Source organism: Pristiophorus japonicus, chromosome X, assembly GCF_044704955.1.
Source record: "Pristiophorus japonicus isolate sPriJap1 chromosome X, sPriJap1.hap1, whole genome shotgun sequence".
In the NCBI taxonomy this organism is placed as follows: Eukaryota; Metazoa; Chordata; class Chondrichthyes; family Pristiophoridae; genus Pristiophorus; species Pristiophorus japonicus.
In genome coordinates, this window is record NC_092010.1 from 10365656 (window position 1) to 10393183 (window position 27528).

Consider the following 27528-nt stretch of genomic DNA (forward strand, 5'->3'; position numbering starts at 1 on the left):
TTCACACTCTGGGACTGGGTACAGTGGGTTATCACACTGTCCTTTCACACTCTGGGACGGGGTGCAGTGGGTTATCACACTGTCCTTTCACACTTTGGGACGGGATACAGTGGGTTATCACACTGTCCTTTCACACTCTGGGACTGGGTACAGTGTGTTATCACACTGTCCTTTCACACTCTGGGACTGGATACAGTGGGTTATCACACTGTCCTTTCACACTCTGGGACTGAGTGGTACAGTGGGTTATCACACTGTCCATTCACACTCTGGGACTGGGTACAGTGGGTTATCACACTGTCCATTCACACTCTGGGACTGGGGACAATGGGTTATCACACTGTCCTTTCACACTCTGGGACTGGGTACAATGGGTTATCACACTGTCCTTTCACACTCTGGGACTGGGTAGTGTGGGTTACCGCACTGTCCTTTCACACTCTGGGACTGGGTAACGTGGGTTATCGCACTGTCCTTTCACACTCTGGGACTGAGTGGTGCAGTGGGTTATCACACTGTCCTTTCACACTCTGGGACTGGGTACAGTGGGTTATCACACTGGCCTTTCACACTCTGGGAATAGGTACAGTGGGTAATCACACTGTCCTTTCACACTCTGGGACTGGGTAACGTGGGTTATCGCACTGTCCTTTCACACTCTGGGACTGAGTGGTGCAGTGGGTTATCACACTGTCCTTTCACACTCTGGGACTGGGTACAGTGGGTTATCACACTGGCCTTTCACACTCTGGGAATAGGTACAGTGGGTAATCACACTGTCCCTTCACACTCTGGAACTGGGTGGTGCAATGGGTTATCGCACTGTCCTTTCACACTCTGGGACTGGTTACAGTGGGTTATCACACTGTCCATTCACACTCTGGGACTGGGTACAGTGGGTTATCACACTGTCCTTTCACACTCTGGGACGGGGTGCAGTGGGTTATCACACTGTCCTTTCACACTTTGGGACGGGATACAGTGGGTTATCACACTGTCCTTTCACACTCTGGGACTGGGTACAGTGTGTTATCACACTGTCCTTTCACACTCTGGGACTGGATACAGTGGGTTATCACACTGTCCTTTCACACTCTGGGACTGAGTGGTACAGTGGGTTATCACACTGTCCATTCACACTCTGGGACTGGGTACAGTGGGTTATCACACTGTCCATTCACACTCTGGGACTGGGGACAATGGGTTATCACACTGTCCTTTCACACTCTGGGACTGAGTGGTGCAGTGGGTTATCACACTGTCCTTTCACACTCTGGGACTGGGTACAATGGGTTATCACACTGTCCTTTCACACTCTGGGACTGGGTAGTGTGGGTTATCGCACTGTCCTTTCACACTCTGGGACTGGGTAACGTGGGTTATCGCACTGTCCTTTCACACTCTGGGACTGGGTACAGTGGGTTAACACACTGTCCTTTCTCACTCTGGGACTGGGTGCAGTGGGTTGTCACACTGTCCTTTCACACTCTGGGACTGGCTGGTACAGTGGTTTATCACACTGTCCTTTCAAACTCTGGGACTGTGTGGTACAGCGGGTTATCACACTCTCCTTTCACACTCTGGGTGGTACAGTGGGTTATCACACTGTCCATTCACACTGTGGGACTGGGTACAGTGGGATATCACACTGTCCTTTCACACTCTGGGAATGGGTGGTACAGTGGGTAATCAGACTGTCCTTTCACACTCTGGGACTGGGTGGCACAGTGCGTTATCACACTGTCCCTTCCCACTCTGGGACTGGGTGGTACAGTGGGTTATTACACTGTACTTTTACACTCTGGGACTTGGTGGTCCAGTGGGTTATCACACTGTCCTTTCACGCTCTGGGACTGTGTACAGTGGGTTATCACACTATCCTTTCACACTCTGGGACTAGGTGGTACAGTGGGTTATCACGCTGTCCTTTCACACTCTGGGACTGGGTACAGTGGGTTATTACACTGTCCTTTCACACTCTGCGACTGGTTGGTTCAGTGGGTTATCACACTGTCCTTTCACTCTCTGGGACTGGTTGCTGTGGGTTATCGCACTGTCCCTTCACACTCTGGGACTGGGTGGTACAGTGTGTTATCACACTGTCCTTTCACACTCTGGGACTGTGCACCGTGGGTTATCACACTGTCCTTTCACACTCTGGGACTGGGTACAGTGGGTTATCACACTGACCTTTCACACTCTGGGACTGGGTACAGTGAGTTATCACACTGGCATTTCACACCCTGGGACTGGGTACAGTGGGTAATCACACTGTCCCTTCACACTCTGGAACTGGGTGGTACAATGGGTTATCGCACTGTCCTTTCACACTCTGGGACTGGGTACAGTGGGTTATCACACTGTCCATTCACACTCTGGGGCTGGGTACAGTGGGTTATCAGACTGTCCCTTCACACTCTGGGACTGGGTGGTACAGTGCGTTATCACACTGTCCTTTCACACACTGGGACTGGGTAAAGTGGGTAATCACACTGTCCCTTCACACTCTGGAACTGGGTGGTACAATGGGTTATCGCCTGTCCTTTCACACTCTGGGACTGGGTACAGTGGGTTATCACACTGGCATTTCACACCCTGGGACTGGGTACAGTGGGTAATCACACTGTCCCTTCACACTCTGGAACTGGGTGGTACAATGGGTTATCGCACTGTCCTTTCACACTCTGGGACTGGGTACAGTGGGTTATCACACTGTCCATTCACACTCTGGGACTGGGTACAGTGGGTTATCACACTGTCCTTTCACACTCTGGGACTGGGTGCAGCGGGTTATCACACTGTCCTTTCACACTCTGGGACTGGGTACAGTGTGTTATCACACTGTCCTTTCACACTCTGGGACTGGATACAGTGGGTTATCACACTGTCCTTTCACACTCTGGGAATGGGTGGTACAGTGGGTTATCACACTGTCCATTCACACTCTGGGACTGGGTACAGTGGGTTATCACACTGTCCATTCACACTCTGGGACTGGGTACAGTGGGTTATCACACTGTCCTTTCACACTCTGGGACTGGGGACAATGGGTTATCACACTGTCCTTTCACACTCTGGGACTGAGTGGTGCAGTGGGTTATCACACTGTCCTTTCACACTCTGGGACTGGGTACAGTGAGTTATCACACTGTTCTTTCACATTCTGGGACTGGGTACAATGGGTTATCACACTGTCCTTTCACACTCTGGGACTGGGTAGTGTGGGTTATCGCACTGTCCTTTCACACTCTGGGACTGGGTAGTGTGGGTTATCGCTCTGTCCTTTCACACTCTGGGACTGGGTACAGTGGGTTATCACACTGTCCTTTCTCACTCTGGGACTGGGTGCAGTGGGTTATCGCACTGTCCTTTCACACTCTGGGACTGGCTGGTACAGTGGGTTATCACACTGTCCTTTCACACTCTGGGACTGTGTGGTACAGTGGGTTATCACACTCTCCTTTCACACTCTGGGACTGGGTAAAGTGGGTAATCACACTGTCCCTTCACACTCTGGAACTGGGTGGTACAATGGGTTATCGCACTGTCCTTTCACACTCTGGGACTGGTTACAGTGGGTTATCACACTGTCCATTCACACTCTGGGACTGGGTACAGTGGGTTATCACACTGTCCTTTCACACTCTGGGACGGGGTGCAGTGGGTTATCACACTGTCCTTTCACACTTTGGGACGGGATACAGTGGGTTATCACACTGTCCTTTCACACTCTGGGACTGGGTACAGTGTGTTATCACACTGTCCTTTCACACTCTGGGACTGAGTGGTACAGTGGGTTATCACACTGTCCATTCACACTCTGGGACTGGGTACAGTGGGTTATCACACTGTCCATTCACACTCTGGGACTGGGGACAATGGGTTATCACACTGTCCTTTCACACTCTGGGACTGAGTGGTGCAGTGGGTTATCACACTGTCCTTTCACACTCTGGGACTGGGTACAATGGGTTATCACACTGTCCTTTCACACTCTGGGACTGGGTAGTGTGGGTTATCGCACTGTCCTTTCACACTCTGGGACTGGGTAACGTGGGTTATCGCACTGTCCTTTCACACTCTGGGACTGAGTGGTGCAGTGGGTTATCACACTGTCCTTTCACACTCTGGGACTGGGTACAGTGGGTTATCACACTGGCCTTTCACACTCTGGGAATAGGTACAGTGGGTAATCACACTGTCCCTTCACACTCTGGAACTGGGTGGTACAATGGGTTATCGCACTGTCCTTTCACACTCTGGGACTGGTTACAGTGGGTTATCACACTGTCCATTCACACTCTGGGACTGGGTACAGTGGGTTATCACACTGTCCTTTCACACTCTGGGACGGGGTGCAGTGGGTTATCACACTGTCCTTTCACACTTTGGGACGGGATACAGTGGGTTATCACACTGTCCTTTCACACTCTGGGACTGGGTACAGTGTGTTATCACACTGTCCTTTCACACTCTGGGACTGGATACAGTGGGTTATCACACTGTCCTTTCACACTCTGGGACTGAGTGGTACAGTGGGTTATCACAATGTCCATTCACACTCTGGGACTGGGTACAGTGGGTTATCACACTGTCCATTCACACTCTGGGACTGGGGACAATGGGTTATCACACTGTCCTTTCACACTCTGGGACTGAGTGGTGCAGTGGGTTATCACACTGTCCTTTCACACTCTGGGACTGGGTACAATGGGTTATCACACTGTCCTTTCACACTCTGGGACTGGGTAGTGTGGGTTATCGCACTGTCCTTTCACACTCTGGGACTGGGTAACGTGGGTTATCGCACTGTCCTTTCACACTCTGGGACTGGGTACAGTGGGTTAACACACTGTCCTTTCTCACTCTGGGACTGGGTGCAGTGGGTTGTCACACTGTCCTTTCACACTCTGGGACTGGCTGGTACAGTGGTTTATCACACTGTCCTTTCAAACTCTGGGACTGTGTGGTACAGCGGGTTATCACACTCTCCTTTCACACTCTGGGTGGTACAGTGGGTTATCACACTGTCCTTTCACACTCTGGGACTGGGTGGTACAGTGGGTTATCACACTGTCCATTCACACTGTGGGACTGGGTACAGTGGGATATCACACTGTCCTTTCACACTCTGGGAATGGGTGGTACAGTGGGTAATCAGACTGTCCTTTCACACTCTGGGACTGGGTGGCACAGTGCGTTATCACACTGTCACTTCCCACTCTGGGACTGGGTGGTACAGTGGGTTATTACACTGTACTTTTACACTCTGGGACTTGGTGGTCCAGTGGGTTATCACACTGTCCTTTCACACTCTGGGACTGTGTACAGTGGGTTATCACACTATCCTTTCACACTCTGGGACTAGGTGGTACAGTGGGTTATCACGCTGTCCTTTCACACTCTGGGACTGGGTACAGTGGGTTATTACACTGTCCTTTCACACTCTGCGACTGGTTGGTTCAGTGGGTTATCACACTGTCCTTTCACTCTCTGGGACTGGGTGCTGTGGGTTATCGCACTGTCCCTTCACACTCTGGGACTGGGTGGTACAGTGTGTTATCACACTGTCCTTTCACACTCTGGGACTGGGTACAGTGGGTTATCACACGGTCCTTTCACGCTCTGGGACTGAGTACAATGGATTATCACACTGTCCATTCACACTCTGGGACTGGGTACAGTGGGTTATCACACTGTCCTTTCACACTCTGGGACTGGCTAGTACAGTGGGGTATCACACTGTCCTTTCACACTCTGGAACTGGGTGGTACAGTCGGTTATCACATTGTCCTTTCGCACTCTGGCACTGGTTGGTACAGTGTGTTATCACACTGTCCTTTCACAGTCTGGGACTAGGTGGTACAGTGCGTTATCACACTCTCCTTTCACACTCTGGGACTGGGTAAAGTGGGAAATCACACTGTCCCTTCACACTCTGGAACTGGGTGGTACAATGGGTTATCGCACTGTCCTTTCACACTCTGGGACTGGGTACAGTGGGTTATCACACTGGCCTTTCACACTCTGGGACTAGGTACAGTGGGTAATCACACTGTCCCTTCACACTCTAGAACTGGGTGGTACAATGGGTTATCGCACTGTCCTTTCACACTCTGGGACTGGGTACAGTGGGTTATCACACTGTCCATTCACACTCTGGGACTGGGTACAGTGGGTTATCACACTGTCCTTTCACACTCTGGGACTGGGTGCAGTGGGTTATCACATTGTCCTTTCACACTCTGGGATGGGATACAGTGGGTTATCACACTGTCCTTTCACACTCTGGGACTGGGTACAGTGTGTTATCACACTGTCCTTTCACACTCTGGGACTGGATACAGTGGGTTATCACACTGTCCTTTCACACTCTGGGACTGGGTGGTACATTGGGTTATCACACTGTCCATTCACACTCTGGGACTGGGTACAGTGGGTTATCACACTGTCCTTTCACACTCTGGGACTGGATACAGTGGGTTATCACACTGTCCATTCACACTCTGGGACTGGGTACAGTGGGTTATCACACTGTCCTTTCACACTCTGGGACTGAGTGGTGCAGTGGGTTATCACACTGTCCTTTCACACTCTGGGACTGGGTACAGTGAGTTATCACACTGTCCTTTCACATTCTGGGACTGGGCACAATGGGTTATCACACTGTCCTTTCACACTCTGGGACTGGGCACAGTGGGTTATCACACTGTCCTTTCACACTCTGGGACTGGGTAGTGTGGGTTATCGCACTGTCCTTTCACACTCTGGGACTGAGTGGTACAGTAGGTTATCACACTGTCCTTTCACACTCTGGGACTGTGTGGTACAGTGGGTTATCACACTCTCCTTTCACACTCTGGGTGGTACAGTGGGTTATCACACTGTCCTTTCACACTCTGGGACTGGGTAGTACAGTGGGTTATCACACTGTCCTTTCACACTCTGGGACTGGGTAGTGTGGGTTATCGCACTGTCCTTTCACACTCTGGGACTGGGTACAGTGGGTTAATACACTGTCCTTTCTCACTCTGGGACTGGGTAGTGTGGGTTATCGCACTGTCCTTTCACACTCTGGGACTGGGTACAGTGGGTTAATACACTGTCCTTTCTCACTCTGGGACTGGGTGCAGTGGGTTATCACACTGTCCTTTCACACTCTGGGACTGGCTGGTACAGTGGGTTATCACACTGTCCTTTCACACTCTGGGACTGTGTGGTACAGTGGGTTATCACACTCTCCTTTCACACTCTGGGTGGTACAGTGGGTTATCACACTGTCCTTTCACACTCTGGGACTGGGTGGTACAGTGGGATATCACACTGTCCTTTCACACTCTGGGACTGGGTGGTACAGTGGGTAATCAGACTGTCCTTTCACACTCTGGGACTGGGTGGCACATTGCGTTATCACACTGTCCCTTCCCACTCTCGGACTGGGTGGTACAGTGGGTTATTACACTGTACTTTCACACTCTGGGACTTGGTGGTCCAGTGGGTTATCACACTGTCCTTTCACACTCTGGGACTGGGTACAGGGGGTTATCACATTGTCCTTTCACACTCAGCGACTGGTTGGTTCAGTGGGTTATCACACTGTCCTTTCACTCTCTGGGACTGGGTGCAGTGTGTTATCACACTGTCCTTTCACACTCTGGGACTGAGTACAATGGATTATCACACTGTCCCTTCATACTCTGGGACTGGGTGGTACAGTGGGTTATTACACTGTCCTTTCACCATCTGGGACTGGGTACACTGGGTTATCACACTGTCCTTTCACACTCTGGGACTGGCTAGTACAGTGGGTTATCACACTGTCCATTCACACTCTGGGACTGGGTACAGTGGGTTATCACACTGTCCTTTCACACTCTGGGACTGGCTAGTACAGTGGGATATCACACTGTCCTTTCACACTCTGGAACTGGGTGGTACAGTCGGTTATCACATTGTCCTTTCGCACTCTGGCACTGGTTGGTACAGTGCGTTATCACACTGTCCTTTCACACTCTTACTGGGAGGTACAATGGGCTATTAGACTGTCCCTTCACACTCTGGGACTGGGTGGTACAGTGGGTTATCACACTGTCCTTTCACACTCTGGGACGGGGTACAGTGTGTTATCACACTGTCCTTTCACACTCTGGGACTGGGTAAAGTGGGTAATCACACTGTCCCTTCACACTCTGGGACTGGGTACAGTGGGTTATCACACTGTCCTTTCACACTCTAGGACTGGGTACAGTGGGTTATCACACTGTCCATTCACACTCTGGGACTGGGTACAGTGGGATATCACACTGTCCTTTCACACTCTGGGACTGGCTGGTACAGTGGGTTATCACACTGTCCTTTCACACTCTGGGACTGTGTGGTACAGTGGGTTATCACACTCTCCTTTCACACTCTGGGGCTGGGTAAAGTGGGTAATCACACTGTCCTTTCACACTCTGGGACTGGGTGGTACAGTGGGTTATCACACTGTCCATTCACACTCTGGGACTGGGTACAGTGGGTTATCACACTGTCCATTCACACTCTGGGACTGGGTACAGTGGGTTATCACACTGTCCTTTCACACTCTGGGACTGGGGATAATGTGTTATCACACTGTCCTTTGACACTCTGGGACTGAGTGGTGCAGTGGGTTATCACACTGTCCTTTCACATTCTGGGACTGGGTACAGTGAGTTATCACACTGTCCTTTCACATTCTGGGACTGGGTACAATGGGATATCACACTGTCCTTTCACACTCTGGGACTGGCTGGTACAGTGGGTTAACACACTGTCCTTTCACACTCTGGGACTGTGTGGTACAGTGGGTTATCACACTCTCCTTTCACACTCTGGGGCTGGGTAAAGTGGGTAATCACACTGTCCCTTCACACTCTGGAACTGGGTGGTACAATGGGTTATCGCACTGTCCTTTCACACTCTGGGACTGGGTACAGTGGGTTATCACACTGGCCTTTCACACTCTGGGACTCGGTACAGTGGGTAATCACACTGTCCCTTCACACTCTAGAACTGGGTGGTACAATGGGTTATCGCACTGTCCTTTCACACTCTGGGACTGGGTACAGTGGGTTATCACACTGTCCATTCACACTCTGGGACTGGGTACAGTGGGTTATCACACTGTCCTTTCACACTCTGGGACTGGGTGCAGTGTGTTATCACACTGTCCTTTCACACTCTGGGACTGGATACAGTGGGTTATCACACTGTCCTTTCACACTCTGGGACTGGGTGGTACAGTGGGTTATCACACTGTCCATTCACACTCTGGGACTGGGTACAGTGGTTTATCACACTGTCCATTCACACTCTGGGACTGGGTACAGTGGGTTATCACACTGTCCTTTCACACTCTGGGACTGGGGACAATGGGTTATCACACTGTCCTTTGACACTCTGGGACTGAGTGGTGCAGTGGGTTATCACACTGTCCTTTCACACTCTGGGACTGGGTACAGTGAGTTATCACACAGTCCTTTCACATTCTGGGACTGGGTACAGTGAGTTATCACACTGTCCTTTCACATTCTGGGACTGGGTACAATGGGTTATCAAACTGTCCTTTCACACTCTGGGACTGGGTAGTGTGGGTTATCGCACTGTCCTTTCACACTCTGGGACTGGGTAGTGTGGGTTATCACACTGTCCTTTCACACTCTGGGACTGGGCACAGTGGGTTAACACACTGTCCTATCTCACTCAGGGACTGTGTGGTACAGTGGGTTATCACACTCTCCTTTCACACTCTGGGACTGGGTGGCACAGTGCGTTATCACACTGTCCCTTCCCACTCTGGGACTGGGTGGTACAGTGGGTTATTACACTGTATTTCACACTCTGGGACTTGGTGGTCCAGTGGATTATCACGCTGTCCTTTCACACTCTGGGACTGGGTACAGTGGGTTATCACACTGTCCTTTCACACTCTGCGACTGGTTGGTTCAGTGGGTTATCACACTGTCCTTTCACTCTCTGGGACTGGGTGCTGTGGGTTATCGCACTGTCCCTTCACACTCTGGGACTGGGTGGTACAGTGTGTTATCACACTGTCCTTTCACACTCTGGGACTGGGTACAGTGGGTTATCACACGGTCCTTTCACGCTCTGGGACTGAGTACAATGGATTATCACACTGTCCCTTCATACTCTGGGACTGGGTGGTACAGTGGGTTATCACACTGTCCTTTCACCATCTGGGACTGTGTACAGTGGGTTATCACACTGTCCTTTCACACTCTGGGACTGGCTAGTACAGTGGGTTATCACACTGTCCATTCACACTCTGGGACTGGGTACAGTGGGTTATCACACTGTCCTTTCACACTCTGGGACTGGGTACAGTGAGTTATCACACAGTCCTTTCACATTCTGGGACTGGGTACAGTGAGTTATCACACTGTCCTTTCACATTCTGGGACTGGGTACAATGGGTTATCACACTGTCCTTTCTCACTCTGGGACTGGGTACAGTGAGTTATCACACTGTCCTTTCACACTCTGGGACTGGGTAGTGTGGGTTATCGCACTGTCCTTTCACACTCTGGGACTGGGTAGTGTGGGTTATCACACTGTCCTTTCACACTCTGGGACTGGGTAGTGTGGGTTATCACACTGTCCTTTCACACTCTGGGACTGGGCACAGTGGGTTAACACACTGTCCTATCTCACTCTGGGACTGTGTGGTACAGTGGGTTATCACACTCTCCTTTCACACTCTGGGACTGGGTAGTGTGGGTTATCACACTGTCCTTTCACACTCTGGGACTGGGCACAGTGGGTTAACACACTGTCCTATCTCACTCTGGGACTGTGTGGTACAGTGGGTTATCACACTGTCCTTTCACACTCTGGGACTGGGTAGTGTGGGTTATCACACTGTCCTTTCACACTCTGGGACTGGGCACAGTGGGTTAACACACTGTCCTATCTCACTCTGGGACTGTGTGGTACAGTGGGTTATCACACTCTCCTTTCACACTCTGGGACTGGGTGGCACAGTGCGTTATCACACTGTCCCTTCCCACTCTGGGACTGGGTGGTACAGTGGGTTATTACACTGTATTTCACACTCTGGGACTTGGTGGTCCAGTGGATTATCACGCTGTCCTTTCACACTCTGGGACTGGGTACAGTGGGTTATCACACTGTCCTTTCACACTCTGGGACTGGGTGCAGTGGGTTATCACATTGTCCTTTCACACTCTGGGACGGGATACAGTGGGTTATCACACTGTCCTTTCACACTCTGGGACTGGGTACAGTGTGTTATCACACTGTCCTTTCACACTCTGGGACTGGGTACAGTGGGTTATTACACTGTCCTTTCACACTCTGCGACTGGTTGGTTCAGTGGGTTATCACACTGTCCTTTCACTCTCTGGGACTGGGTGCTGTGGGTTATCGCACTGTCCCTTCACACTCTGGGACTGGGTGGTACAGTGTGTTATCACACTGTCCTTTCACACTCTGGGACTGGGTACAGTGGGTTATCACACGGTCCTTTCACGCTCTGGGACTGAGTACAATGGATTATCACACTGTCCCTTCATACTCTGGGACTGGGTGGTACAGTGGGTTATCACACTGTCCTTTCACCATCTGGGACTGTGTACAGTGGGTTATCACACTGTCCTTTCACACTCTGGGACTGGCTAGTACAGTGGGTTATCACACTGTCCATTCACACTCTGGGACTGGGTACAGTGGGTTATCACACTGTCCTTTCACACTCTGGGACTGGCTAGTACAGTGGGATATCACACTGTCCTTTCACACTCTGGAACTGGGTGGTACAGTCGGTTATCACATTGTCCTTTCGCACTCTGGCACTGGTTGGTACAGTGCGTTATCACACTGTCCTTTCACACTCTGGGACGGGGTACAGTGTGTTATCACACTGTCCTTTCACACTCTGGGACTGGGTAAAGTGGGTAATCACACTGTCCCTTCACACTCTGGGACTGGGTACAGTGGGTTATCACACTGTCCTTTCACACTCTCGGACTGGGTACAGTGGGTTATCACACTGTCCATTCACACTCTGGGACTGGGTACAGTGGGTTATCACACTGTCCTTTCACACTCTGGGACTGGGTGGTAAAGTGGGCTATCACACGTCCTTTCACACTCTGGGACTGGGTACATTGGGTTATCACACTGTCCATTCATACTCTGGGACTGGGTACAGTGAGATATCACACTGTCCTTTCACACACTGGAACTGGGTGGTACAGTCGGTTATCACACTGTCCTTTCACACTCTGGGACTGCGTACAGTGGGTTATCGCACTGTCCTTTCACACTCTGGGACTGGGAGGAACAGTGGGTTATCACACTGCCCTTTCACACTCTGGGACGGGGTACAGTGTGTTATCACACTCCTTCACACTCTGGGACTGGGTAAAGTGGGTAATCACACTGTCCCTTCACACTCTGGAACTGGGTGGTACAATGGGTTATTGCGCTGTCCTTTCACGCTCTGGGACTGGGTGCACTGGGTTATCACACTGGCCTTTCACACTCTGGGACTGGGTACAGTGGGTAATCACACTGTCCTTTCACACTCTGGGACTGGGTGGTGCAGTGGGCTATCACACTGTCCATTCACACTCTGGGACTAGGTACAGTGGGTTATCACACTGTCCTTTCACACTCTGGGACTGGGTGGTAAAGTGGGTTATCACACGTCCTTTCACACTCTGGGACTGGGTACAGTGGGTTATCACACTGTCCTTTCACACTCTGGGACTGGGGACAATGGGTTATCACACTGTCCTTTCACACTCTGGGACTGAGTGGTGCAGTGGGTTATCACACTGTCCTTTCACACTCTGGGACTGGGTACAATGAGTTATCACACTGTCCTTTCACACTCTGGGACTGGGGACAATGGGTTATCACACTGTCCTTTCACACTCTGGGACTGGGTAGTGTGGGTTATCGCACTGTCCTTTCACACTCTGGGACTGGGTACAGTGGGTTAAGACACTGTCCTTTCTCACTCTGGGACTGGGTGCAGTGGGTTATCACTCTGTCCTTTTGCACTCTGGGACTGGCTGGTACAGTGGGTTATCACACTGTCCTTTCACACTCTGGGACTGTGTGGTGCAGTGGGTTATCACAATCTCCTTTCACACTCTGGGTGGTGCAGTGGGTTATCACACTGTCCTTTCACACTCTGGGACTGGGTGATACAGTGGGTTATCACACTGTCCTTTCACACTCTAGGACTGGGTACAGTGGGTTATCACACGTTCCTGTCACACTCTGGGACTGGGTGGCACAGTGCGTTATCACACTGTCCCTTCCCACTCTGGGACTGGGTGGGACAGTGGGTTATTACACTGTACTTTCACACTCTTGGACTGGGTACAGTGGGTTATCACACGGTCCTTTCACGCTCTGGGACTGAGTACAGTGGATTATCACACTGTCCCTTCATACTCTGGGACTGGGTGGTACAGTGGGTTATCACACTGTCCTTTCACCATCTGGGACTGGGTGCAGTGGGTTATCATACTGTCCTTTGACACTCTGGAACTGGGTGGTACAGTCGGTTATCACATTGTCCTTTCGCACTCTGGCACTGGGTGGTACAGTGGGTTATCACACTGTCCATTCACACTCTGGGACTGGGTACAGTGGGTTATCACACTGTCCTTTCACACTCTGGGACTGGGTGGTAAAGTGGGCTATCACACGTCCTTTCACACTCTGGAACTGGGTACAGTGGGTTATCACACTGTCCATTCACACTCTGGGACTGGGTGCAGTGGGATATCACACTGTCCTTTCACACTCTGGAACTGGGTGGTACAGTCGGTTATCACATTGTCCTTTCGCACTCTGGCACTGGTTGGTACAGTGTGTTATCACACTGTCCTTTCACAGTCTGGGACTAGGTGGTATGGTGCGTTATCACACTGTCCTTTCACACTCTGGGACTGGGAGGTACAGTGGGTTATCACACTGTCCCTTCACACTCTGGGACTGACTGGTACAGTGGGTTATCACACTGTCCTTTCACACTCTGGGACGGGGTACAGTGTGTTATCACACTCCTTTCACACTCTGGGACTGGGTACAGTGGGTTTATCACACTGTCCTTTCACACTCTGGGACTGGGTGGTAAAGTGGGCTATCACACGTCCTTTCACACTCTGGGACTGGGTACAGTGGGTTATTACACTGTCCATTCACACTCTGGGACTGGGTACAGTGGGTTATTACACTGTCCATTCACACTCTGGGACTGGGGACAATGGGTTATCACACTGTCCTTTCACACTTTGGGACTGAGTGGTGCAGTGGGTTATCACACTGTCCTTTCACACTCTGGGACTGGGTACAGTGAGTTATCACACCGTCCTTTCACACTCTGGGACTGGGTACAATGGGTTATCACACTGTCCTTTCACACTATGGGACTGGGTAGTGTGGGTTATCGCACTGTCCTTTCACACTGTGGGACTGGGTACAGTGGGTTAACACACTGTCCTTTCTCACTCTGGGACTGGGTGCAGTGGGTTATCACACTGTCCTTTCACACTCTGGGACTGGCTGGTACAGTGGGTTATCACACTGTCCTTTCACACTCTGGGACTGTGTGGTACAGTGGGTTATCACACTCTCCTTTCACACTCTGGGTGGTACAGTGGGTTATCACACGTCCTTTCACACTCGGACTGGGTACAGTGGGTTATCACACTGTCCATTCACACTCTGGGACTGGGTGGTACAGTGGGTTATCACACTGTCCTTTCACACTCTGGGACTGAGTGGTGCAGTGGGTTATCACACTGTCCTTTCACACTCTGGGACTGGGTGGTACAGTGGGTTATCACACTGTCCATTCACACTCTGGGACTGGGTACAGTGGGTTATCACACTGTCCTTTCACACTCTGGGACTGGTTAGTACAGTGGGTTATCACACTGTCCATTCACACTCTGGGACTGGGTACAGTGGGTTATCACACTGTCCTTTCACACTCTGGGACTGAGTGGTGCAGTGGGTTATCACACTGTCCTTTCACACTCTGGGACTGGTTAGTACAGTGGGTTATCACACTGTCCTTTCACACTCTGGGACTGGGGACAATGGGTTATCACACTGTCCTTTCACACTCTGGGATTGAGTGGTGCAGTGGGTTATCACACTGTCCTTTCACACTCTGGGACTGGGTACAGTGAGTTATCACACTGTCCCTTCACACTCTGGGACTGGGTGCAATGGGTTATCACCCTGTCCTTTCACACTCTGGGACTGGGTAGTGTGGGTTGTCGCACTGTCCTTTCACACTCTGGGACTCAGTACAGTGGGATAACACACTGTCCTTTCTCACTCTGGGACTGGCTGCAGTGGGTTATCACACTGTCCTTTCACAATCTGGGACTGGCTGGTACAGTGGGTTATCACACTGTCCTATCACACTCTGGGACTGTGTGGTACAGTGGGTTATCACACGTCCTTTCACACTCTGGGTGGTACAGTGGGTTATCACACTGTCCTTTCACACTGTGGGACTGGGTACAGTGGGTTAACACACTGTCCTTTCTCACTCTGGGACTAGGTGGTACAGTGGGTTATCACATTGTCCTTTCGCACTCTCGGACTGGGTGGTACAATGGGTTATCACACTGTCCTTTCACACTCTGGGACTGGGTACAGTGGGTTATCACACTGTCCTTTCACACTCTGGGACTGGGTACAGTGGGTTATCACACTGGCCTTTCACACTCTGGGACTGGGTACAGTGGGTTTATCACACTGTCCGTTCACACAATGGGACTGGGTGGTACAGTGGGTTATCACACTGTCCATTCACACTCTGGGACTGGATACAGTGGGTTATCACACTGTCCTTTCACACTCTGGGACTGGGTGGTAAAGTGGGTTATCACATGTCCTTTCACACTCTGGGACTGGGTACAGTGGGTTATCACACTGTCCATTCACACTCTGGGACTGGGTACAGTTGGTTATCACACTGTCCTTTCACACTCTGGAACTGGGTGGTACAGTGGGTTATCACACTGTCCTTTCACACTCTGGGACTGAGTGGTGCAGTGGGTTATCACACTGTCCGTTCACACTCTGGGACTGGGTGGTACAGTGGGTTATCACACTGTCCATTCACACTCTGGGACTGGGTACAGTGGGTTATCACACTGTCCTTTCACACTCTGGGACTGGGTGGTAAAGTGGGTTATCACATGTCCTTTCACACTCTGGGACTGGGTACAGTGGGTTATCACACTGTCCTTTCACACTCTGGGACTGAGTGGTGCAGTGGGTTATCACACTGTCCTTTCACACTCTGGGACTGGGTACAATGGGTTATCACACTGTCCTTTCACACTCTGGGACTGTGTGGTACAGTGGGTTATCACACTCTCCTTTCACACTCTGGGTGGTACAGTGGGTTATCACACTGTCCTTTCACACTCTGGGTCTGGGTACAGTGGGTTATCACACTGTCCTTTCACACTCTGGGTCTGGGTACAGTGGGTTATCACACTGCCATTTCACACTCTGGGACTGGGTACAGTGGGTTTATCACACTGTCCGTTCACACAATGGGACTGGGTGGTACAGTGGGTTATCACACTGTCCATTCACACTCTGGGACTGGATACAGTGGGTTATCACACTGTCCTTTCACACTCTGGGACTGGGTGGTAAAGTGGGTTATCACATGTCCTTTCACACTCTGGGACTGGGTACAGTGGGTTATCACACTGTCCATTCACACTCTGGGACTGGGTACAGTTGGTTATCACACTGTCCTTTCACACTCTGGAACTGGGTGGTACAGTGGGTTATCACACTGTCCTTTCACACTCTGGGACTGAGTGGTGCAGTGGGTTATCACACTGTCCGTTCACACTCTGGGACTGGGTGGTACAGTGGGTTATCACACTGTCCATTCACACTCTGGGACTGGGTACAGTGGGTTATCACACTGTCCTTTCACACTCTGGGACTGAGTGGTGCAGTGGGTTATCACACTGTCCTTTCACACTCTGGGACTGGGTACAATGGGTTATCACACTGTCCTTTCACACTCTGGGACTGTGTGGTACAGTGGGTTATCACACTCTCCTTTCACACTCTGGGTGGTACAGTGGGTTATCACACTGTCCTTTCACACTCTGGGTCTGGGTACAGTGGGTTATCACACTGTCCTTTCACACTCTGGGTCTGGGTACAGTGGGTTATCACACTGCCATTTCACACTCTGGGACTGGGTACAGTGGGTTATCACACTGTCCTTTCACACTCTGGGACTGGGTGGTACCGTGGGTTATCACACTGTCCTTTCACACTCTGGGACTGGGTGGTGCAGTAGGTTATCACACTGTCCTTTCACACTTTGGGACTGGGTGGTGCAGTGGGTTATCACATTGTACATTCACACCTTTTTCGGCGCCTGGTCCGACAACGATTCAATTGAAACAATCTCATCTTTGTTTTCAGTTCCCTCCATGATCTTGTCCCTCTCTATCTCTGTAACCTCCTCTAGCCGTATAACCGTCCGAGATCTTCGTGTTTCTCCAATTCTGGCTTGTTGCCCATCCCTGATTTTAATCACTCCACCATTGATGGCTGTGCTTTCGGCTGCCTAGGCCCCAAGCTCTGGAATTCCCTCTCGAAACCTCTTCGCCTCTCGACCTCCCTCCCCTCCTTTGAGACTGTCCTTAAAACCTATCTGTTTAACCGTACTTTTGGTCATCTGGTCTAGTATCTCCTTGTATGGCTTTTCTTGTTAAATTTCGTTTGCTAACACTCCTGTGAAGTGCAAAGAACGTGAAGAGGTGAGCGCAGGCAGCGGAAGGCGCGCGCAGCAAACCAGCCCCACCGACTCCTTCCCTCGACGAATGTCTGTCCCACCTGTGACAGGGTCTGTGGTTCTCATATCGGACTGTTCAGCCATCAAAGAACTCACTACCTCGATTCCGAGAGACTGCCTATGATGATGATGAAGTGCCTTAGAATGTTTTAGCGTTAAAGGCGCTATATAAATACAAGGTTTAGTTGCGGTGTTGGTGAAGGCAGAGTAGATTTTACATCTCCCAGCACACGCTTCATTGTTGACAAAGTAACTGATGGGAGAGCCTTGTCCACAAATTGACAAAGCGGGTGAAGGGCTGAGGCCCACAGTACAAGACACTAGCATGCCTGATAACAGCGGGAGAGAAGATGACATAAACCGGGAAGCAGGGAATGAGGTGATGCCATGTTTGGATTTTCCAAATCCTGCAGATTTCAGGAGGAAAGGAAGTTTGAGAGATGTGTGAGGTTCCATAGTTTGGAGGCCCTGTGAAAGAAGGCGTTAGGAGTTGGATACAGTGCGCTAACTTTTCATTACAACACAGTGAGGGTTCCTCGAATAAGTCTGTAAGCAACTATTTCCAGCCACCGCCGCCCCCCCCCCCCCCCGTCAAAAAAAAAGTCTTGTATTTCTATCGTGCCTTTCACAATCTCAGGACATCCCAAAGCACTTTTTTGCAGCCATTGAAGTACTTTTGAAGTGTAGTCACTGTTGTAATGTAGGAAATGTGACGGCCAATTTGCGCACATCAAGCTCCCACAAACAAAAATGTGATAACGACCAGGTAATCTGTTTCAGTGATGTTGGTTGAGGGATAAATATTGGCCCCAGGACACCGGGGAGAACTGTCCTGCTCTGCTTCAAAATAGTTTCATGGGATCTTTTACGTCCGCCTGAGAGAGCAGACGGGGCCTCGGTTTTACATCTCATCCAAAAGACGGCACCTCCGACAGTGCCTCACTCCCTCAGTATTGCACTGGAGTGTCAGTCTCGATTTTTGTGCTTGAACCTGCAACCTTCTGACTCAGAGGCGAGTCAGAGTGTGCTACCCACTGAGCCACGATGCAGAGAGAAGACTGGAGCACGGCAAATTGAAAGTTTAGGAGGAGCAAGGCAGGAAAATTCAGAGGATCAATAGAAAAGCTTTATGAAGAAAACAGACATTAACGTGCTGCTTTTTCTGGTGCACAGGCTCCTACTGTAACCGAACCTGGGATGGATATCTATGTTGGGATGACTCTCCCACCAAATCAATCTCTGTGCAGCATTGCCCTGATTACTATAACGACTTTGATCCCTCGGGTAAGTCTGCAAACTGCTATTTCTTCCCCTCGAACATATCTTGAGCTTCAATCCATTATGTTGTGACCTGTGACCTATGACAGCACAAAGCCCAAGGGAAAAAAACAAACATGACTCCCCAATTAAAATACACACAAATTCTGCAGAATAACAGCCAACAAAGGCATCAGCTTTCAGACTTTAGGTTTTGCCATGCATGCTAATTGGATGATGGAGATCACACAATAGCCAATGGATTTTGAAGTTATCAAGTTACTGTAATGTATTATCAATAAAAAGATAAACTGTTGGAGATGCACAACAAAGCTGTTGCCATTGAAAAGAGAAAAGACAGCAAAACAAATGACATCCTATATGACTGTGACCATGGTGTATGCCCTCCTTATCTTTCTTGACTTGTCTGCAGCATTTGATATGGTTGACCACTCCATCCTCCTCCAACACCTCTCCACCATCGTCCAGCTGGGTGGGACTACACTCGCCTGGTTCCATTCTTAGCTATCTAATCGCAGCCAGAGAATCACCTGACAGCGCAGAGGCAGTGGAGGGTTCGAAAGTGGTGCTGGACTAGGAGAACTGGGTGCCATTAGTGTGGAAGCTGACCTCTTGTCTTCGATGATGTCACCGAGGGGCAGCATATAGATGAGTAAAAGAAGGGAACCAAGGATAGATCCTTGGAGGTCGCCAGAGGTTATGGTGCGGGGACAGGAAGAGATACCGTTGCAGGTGATTCTCTGGATAACTCCAGGACCGGATATCCTCCAGTAAAACATTAGGAAAATTGAATCCATTGTCTTCGGCCCCCACCACAAAATCCATGCACTTGCCACCAATTCCATCCCCCAGCCCGGCTACAGTCTCAGGTCGAAACTGGTTCGCAGCCTCGGCATCCTATTTGACCCCAAGCTGACCTTCCAACCCATGTCCTCTCTGTCACAAACATCGCCTACTTCTAACTCGGTAATATCATCCATCTCCACCCCTGCCTCAGCCCACAGACACCCACATCCTGAGAATGGAAAGAAGTTTTAAAAATACTGCAGGAAACAATGGGGCACCATTCTCGTGGGCCCAAGTGTGGTGCTGGTTTGCTCTGGTTAATGTGAGCTGAATCCTCCCTGAATTGATAGCCTCAGTTTCCCACAGCCATGGTCTTCCTTCGTCTGTGTGTGTGTGTGTTGCCCTTTACATTCTATCAGGCTTCTTGCAGTGGGCCGCTCCGACCTGTGTGAGAACACCACCGCAGGTCAGGGCTATAAATAGAGCTGAAGCGTCAGGCCTTGGAACATCGTGGGCGGAGGGCATAGGTCCAGAAGAGGCGAGGGCCCAGGGGCAGCACAGCCCAGCCCACACTGCGATATGTGTACGCACTCAGTCCGTGCAGCAGAGCAGGTCTCCAGTAGTCCTGGTTAACCCTTGCCACTGGATAAAGACCTAGCTCTGTCAAACCCGTGTGGTGGCTGATGTGCAACGGTCACCACACATTAAAAAAATCCACGCACAGGCATCTTCTACCCCCTCAACTGGAGTTCAGGACTGGAACATCGGGTCATTCATTGAAACATCTGTGAACTCGTGTGGAAGCAAGTCATCCTCGCTCGAGGGACTGCCTGTGATGATGATGATCAGGCTACTTGCGGTAATCTATTCTTGTGTGTTGAAGCAGATGATTTGCTTGACAGAGCTGTCTTTAACTCTCCCTTTTCCTGTTTAGAAAAGGTAACCAAGATCTGTACTGAAAATGGCTGGTGGTTTCGACACCCTATGAGCAACCGGACCTGGTCAAACTACACTCAGTGTACGGCCTACACCAGTGCCAAGATAAAGGTGAGAGGTTCTGCTGAAATCTGCAGCTCTTTGACTGAGGACTGGAAGCTGTATACACTCATTTGTAGTGGTAGAGCATCTCTGGCAAATGTAGCAAAATGCCAAGATGTCAAGTTGCAGGTGTGGTGGAGTCTGCCCACAGCGTTTTAGAAACTGACGATGCACACAGTGGGGGAATTACTGCAGGGATCTCCCGATCTCCGGCTGTTACTTCAGTAGGAAATTATGAGAACTCTTGAAAAACGCCTTATTCACCCGACATTGACAAAAAGGCAGTGGATGCTGGGTAATTGCAATTTTCAAGACAGAGATCAATAGATTTTTCTGAAATAAGGGTAACAAGGGATAGGGAACCAAGGCAGGTACATGAAGTTGAGGTACAGATCAGCCATGATCTAATTGAATAGGATTGAGGGGCTGAGTGATCTCCTCATGTTCCTATCACTTTATTTCACCTCCTCGTTCACCTCACATTATTTCCTCATTGATTTTTCAAAAAAGTGCTTGACAAAGTACCACATAATAGACTTGTTAGCAAGATTGAAGCCCATGGAATTAAAGGGACAGTGGCAGCATGGATACAAAACTGGCTAAGAACATAAGAACAGAAGGGGGTTGAAATTGCCCACTGCCGGAAACGAGGCGCACCGACCAGTTTCAATGCACAGTGCGGCCTAACCGTCGAAATTTAGCACTTAAGGGATTTTTTTCGAGCAGAGCGGAAGTGGCCTCATCATAGGGCTGGAAGTGGGGGCGGGGCGGAGTAGCCGAGGCTGTCAATCATTCGCGCCTTCAGTTAGAGGGGAGAGACGCTGCGAACTCTGCAGCCACTTCAGTGGCAAACACAGGGCCACCAGGGAGGGTTTCGGCCGGGCCAGCGGCCTGGCACCCTAGAGCGGGTGCCGGGCTGCCTGTTGGCGGCCCGGCCGAACCCGCGGCCATAATTGTTGATGGCATCGACGGCAGCATGCTCCCTTTTAAAGGTGGCCAGGTCGCCAAGCAACTGAAAGGGCACTGAAAGAAATAGCTGTTGGGGGCACTGACCGGCGGCAGGGCCACTCCCGTGGAGCAATACCGGGAAAGGAGCCATTTCCCGAGGGGCAATTTCATGAGGGGGTCCCCGCCAGCCAGTAAGGGGTCCACGTGCACATGCCGTAGCGGGAAATCTGGCGGAGCGGTCCCGGACACCGCTCCAAAACTGAGGAAGGCAATTTCCAAACTAGCGGCCCCTACGCGGAGATTCGGTGGCCATTCCACTTAGACCCGTGGCCACCACTTCCAGGCGGCCTCAGGCCTTATCGGAAGGAGAAATTTCGGCCTCAAGAAATAGGAGCAGGAGTAGGCCATTTGGCACCTCGAGCCTGCTCCTTCATTCAATATGATCATGGCTGATCTGATCGTGGATTCAGGTCCACTTCCTTGCCCACTCCCCATAACCCCTTAATACCCATCCCAGGTACATCACTAAACTCTCTTTCACTGCATTACCCATCCCTCGACACTGTCCCATCAAACACTCTCAGGGCAGGTACAGCACAGGGTTAGATACAGAGTAAAGCTCCCTCGACACTGTCCCATCAAACACTCTCAGGGCAGGTACAGCACAGGGTTAGATACAGAGTAAAGCTCCCTCTACACTGTCCCATCAAACTCTCCCAGGGCAGGTACAGGGGGTTAAATACAGAGTAAAGCTCCCTCGACATTGTCCCATCAAACACTCCCAGGGCAGGGACAGCACGGTGTTAGATACAGAGTAAAGCTCCCTCTACACTGTCCCTTCACACACTCCCAGGGCAGGTACAACACGGGTTAGATACAGAGTAAAGCTCCCACTACACTGTCCCATCAAACACTCCCAGGGCAGGTACAGCACGGGTTAGATACAGAGTAAAGCTCCTTCTACACTGTCCCATCAAACACTCCCAGGGCAGGTACAGCATGGGTTAGATACAGAGTAAAGCTCCCACTACACTGTCCCATCAAACACTCCAAGGGCAGGTAGAGCACGGGGTTAGATACAGAGTAAAGCTCCCTCTACACTGTCTCATCAAACACTCCCAGGGCAGGTGCAGCACGGGTTAGATACAGAGTAAAGCTCCCTCTACACTGTCCCATCAAACACTCCCAGGGCAGGTACAGCACAGGTTGGAGACACAGTAAAGCTCCCTCTACACTGTCCCATCAATCACTCCCAGGGCAGGTACAGCACGGGTTAGATACAGAGTAAAGCTCCTTCTACACTGTCCCATCAAACACTCATAGAGCAGGTACAGCACGGGTTAGATAAAGAGTAAAGCTGCCTGTACACTGTCCCATCAAACACTCCCAGGGCAGTTACAGCACGGGTTAGATACAGAGTAAAGCTCAATCTACACTGTCCCATCAAACACTCCCAGGGCTGGTGCAGCACAGGTTAGATACAGAGTAAAACTCCCACTACACTGTCCCATCACACATTCCCAGGGCTGGTACAGCACGGGTTAGATACAGAGTAAAGCTCCCACTACACTGTCCCATCAAACACTCCCAGGTAAGGTACAGCATGGGTTAGATACAGAGTAAAGCTCCCTCTACACTGTCCCATCAAACACTCCCAGAGCAGGGACAGGGGGTTAGATACAAACTAAATCTCCCTATACACTGGCCCATCAAACACTCGGAGGACAGGTACAGCACGGGGTTAGATACAGAGTAAAGTTCTCTCTACACTGTCCCATCAAACACTCCCAGGGCTGATACAGCACGGGGTTAGATACATAGTAAAGCTCCCACTACACTGTCCCATCACACACTCCCAGGGCAGGTACAACACAGGGTTAGATACAGAGTAAAGCTCCCTCTACACTGTCCCATCACACACTCCCAGGGCAGGTACAGCACGGGTTAGATGCAGAGTAAAGCTCCCACAACACTGTCCCATCAAACACTCCCAGGGCAGGTACAGCACGGGTTAGATACAGAGTAAAGCTCCCTCTACATTGTCCCATCAAACACTCCCAGGGCAGGTACAACACAGGGTTAGATACAGAGTAAAGCTCCCTCGACACTGTCCCATCAAACATTCCCAGGGCAGGTACAGCACGGTGTTAGATACAGAGTAAGCTCCCTCGACACTGTCCCATCAAACACTCACAGAGCAGGTACAGCACGGGGTTAGATACAGAGTAAAGCTCCCTCTACACTGTCTCATCAAACACTCCCAGGGCAGGTGCAGCACGGGTTAGATACAGAGTAAAGCTCCCTCTACACTGTCCCATCAAACACTCCCAGGGCAGGTACAGCACAGGTTGGAGACACAGTAAAGCTCCCTCTACACTGTCCCATCAATCACTCCCAGGGCAGGTACAGCACGGGTTAGATACAGAGTAAAGCTCCTTCTACACTGTCCCATCAAACACTCATAGAGCAGGTACAGCACGGGTTAGATAAAGAGTAAAGCTGCCTGTACACTGTCCCATCAAACACTCCCAGGGCAGTTACAGCACGGGTTAGATACAGAGTAAAGCTCCCTCTACACTGTCCCATCAAACACTCCCAGGGCTGGTGCAGCACGGGTTAGATACAGAGTAAAACTCCCTCTACATTGTGCCATCAAACACTCCCAGGGCTGGTGCAGCACGGGTGAGATACAGAGTAAATCTCCCTCGACACTGTCCCATCAAACACTCCCAGGGCAGGTACAGCACGGTGTTAGATACAATGTAAAGCTCCCTCGACACTGTCCCATCAAACACTCCCAGGGCTGGGACAGCACGGTGTTAAATACAGAGTAAAGCTCCCTCTACACTGTCCTATCAAATATACCCAGGGCAAGTACAGCACGGGTGAGATCCAGAGAAAAGGTCCCGCTACACTGTCCCATCAAACACTCCCAGGGCAGGCACAGCACGGGTTAGATACAGAGTAAAGCTCCCTCTACACTATCCCATCTAACTCTCCCAGGGCAGGTACAGCACGGGTTAGATACAGAGTAAAGCTCATTCTACACTGTCCCATCAAACATTTCCAGGGCAGGTACAGCACGGGTTAGATACAGAGTAAAACTCCCTCGACACTGTCCCATCAAACACTCCCAGGGCTGATACAGCACGGGGTTAGATACAGAGTAAAGCTCCCACTACACTGTCCCATCAAACGCTCCCAGGGCTGGTACAGGGGGTTAGATATAGAGTAAAGCTCCCTCTACACTGTCCCATCAAACACTCCCAGGGCAGGTACAACACGGGGTTAGATACAGAGTAAAGCTCCCAGAACACTGTCCCATCAAACACTTCCAGGGCAGGTACAGCACGGGGTTAGATACAGAGTAAAGCTCCCTCTACACTGTCCCATCAAACGCTCCCAGGGCTGGTACAGGGGGTTAGATATAGAGTAAAGCTCCCTCTACACTGTCGCATCAAACACTCCAAGGGCAGGTACAGCACGGTGTTAGATACAGAGTAAAGCTCCCTCTACACTGTTCCATCAAACACTCCCAGAGCAGGTTCAGCACGGGGTTAGATACAGAGTAAAGCTCCCTCGACACTGTCCCATCAAACATTTCCAGGGCAGGTACAGCACGGGTTAGATACAGAGTAAAGCTCCTTCTACACTGTCCCATCAAACACTCATAGAGCAGGTACAGCACGGTGTTAGATACAGAGTAAAACTCCCTCTACACTGTCCCATCAAACACTCTCAGGGCAGGTAGAGCACGGGGTTAGATACAGAGTAAAGCTCCCTCTACAATGTCCCATCAAAAACTCCCAGGGCAGGTACAACATGGTTTTAGATACAGAGTAAAGCTCCCTCTACACTATCCCGTCAAACATTTCCACGGCAGGTACAGCACGGGTTAGATACAGAGTAAAGGTCACTCTACGCTGTCCCATTGTCCCATCAAACACTCCCAGGGCAGGTACAGCACGGGTTAGATACAGAGTAAAGCTCCCTCTACATTGTCCCATCAAACACTCCCAGGGCAGGTACAACACAGGGTTAGATACAGAGTAAAGCTCCCTCGACACTGTCCCATCAAACATTCCCAGGGCAGGTACAGCACGGTGTTAGATACAGAGTAAGCTCCCTCGACACTGTCCCATCAAACACTCCCAGGGCAGGTACAGCACAGGTTGGAGACACAGTAAAGCTCCCTCTACACTGTCCCATCAATCACTCCCAGGGCAGGTACAGCACGGGTTAGATACAGAGTAAAGCTCCTTCTACACTGTCCCATCAAACATTCCCAGGGCAGGTACAGCACGGTGTTAGATACAGAGTAAAGCTCCCTCTGCACTGTCCCATCAAACATTCCCAGGGCAGGTACAGCACGGGGTTAGATACAGAGTAAAGCTCCCTCTGCACTGTCCCATCAAACATTCGCAGGGCAGCTACAGCACGTGTTATATACAGAGTACAGCTCCCTCTACACTGTCCCATCAAACTCTCCCAGGGCAGGTACAGCACGGGTTAGATGCAGAGTAAAGCTCCCACTACACTGTCCCATCAAACACTCCAAGGGCAGGTAGAGCACGGTGTTAGATACAGAGTAAAACTCCCTCTACATTGTGCCATCAAACACTCCCAGGGCTGGTGCAGCACGGGTGAGATACAGAGTAAATCTCCCTCGACACTGTCCCATCAAACACTCCCAGGGCAGGTACAGCACGGTGTTAGATACAATGTAAAGCTCCCTCGACACTGTCCCATCAAACACTCCCAGGGCTGGGACAGCACGGTGTTAAATACAGAGTAAAGCTCCCTCTACACTGTCCTATCAAATATACCCAGGGCAAGTACAGCACGGGTGAGATCCAGAGAAAAGGTCCCGCTACACTGTCCCATCAAACACTCCCAGGGCAGGCACAGCACGGGTTAGATACAGAGTAAAGCTCCCTCTACACTATCCCATCTAACTCTCCCAGGGCAGGTACAGCACGGGTTAGATACAGAGTAAAGCTCATTCTACACTGTCCCATCAAACATTTCCAGGGCAGGTACAGCACGGGTTAGATACAGAGTAAAACTCCCTCGACACTGTCCCATCAAACACTCCCAGGGCTGATACAGCACGGGGTTAGATACAGAGTAAAGCTCCCACTACACTGTCCCATCAAACACTCCCAGGGCAGGTACAACACGGGGTTAGATACAGAGTAAAGCTCCCAGAACACTGTCCCATCAAACACTTCCAGGGCAGGTACAGCACGGGGTTAGATACAGAGTAAACCTCCCTCTACACTGTCCCATCAAACGCTCCCAGGGCTGGTACAGGGGGTTAGATATAGAGTAAAGCTCCCTCTACACTGTCCCATCAAACACTCCCAGGGCAGGTACAACACGGGGTTAGATACAGAGTAAAGCTCCCAGAACACTGTCCCATCAAACACTTCCAGGGCAGGTACAGCACGGGGTTAGATACAGAGTAAAGCTCCCTCTACACTGTCCCATCAAACGCTCCCAGGGCTGGTACAGGGGGTTAGATATAGAGTAAAGCTCCCTCTACACTGTCGCATCAAACACTCCAAGGGCAGGTACAGCACGGTGTTAGATACAGAGTAAAG

The 27528-nt window shown here is 50.7% G+C and overlaps 1 protein-coding gene across 1 annotated transcript in view; it reads left to right on the forward strand.

Moving 5' to 3' along the window:
- The window catches only part of LOC139240805 (calcitonin gene-related peptide type 1 receptor-like), a 457522-nt gene that overhangs the window by 325903 nt on the left and 104091 nt on the right, over nt 1-27528 (forward strand). Inside the window, exons 4-5 of the mRNA XM_070869283.1 lie at nt 19049-19159; nt 20874-20986. Of these exons, the coding sequence (XP_070725384.1) occupies nt 19049-19159; nt 20874-20986 (224 nt within the window). The remainder of the gene's footprint in view (nt 1-19048; nt 19160-20873; nt 20987-27528) is intronic.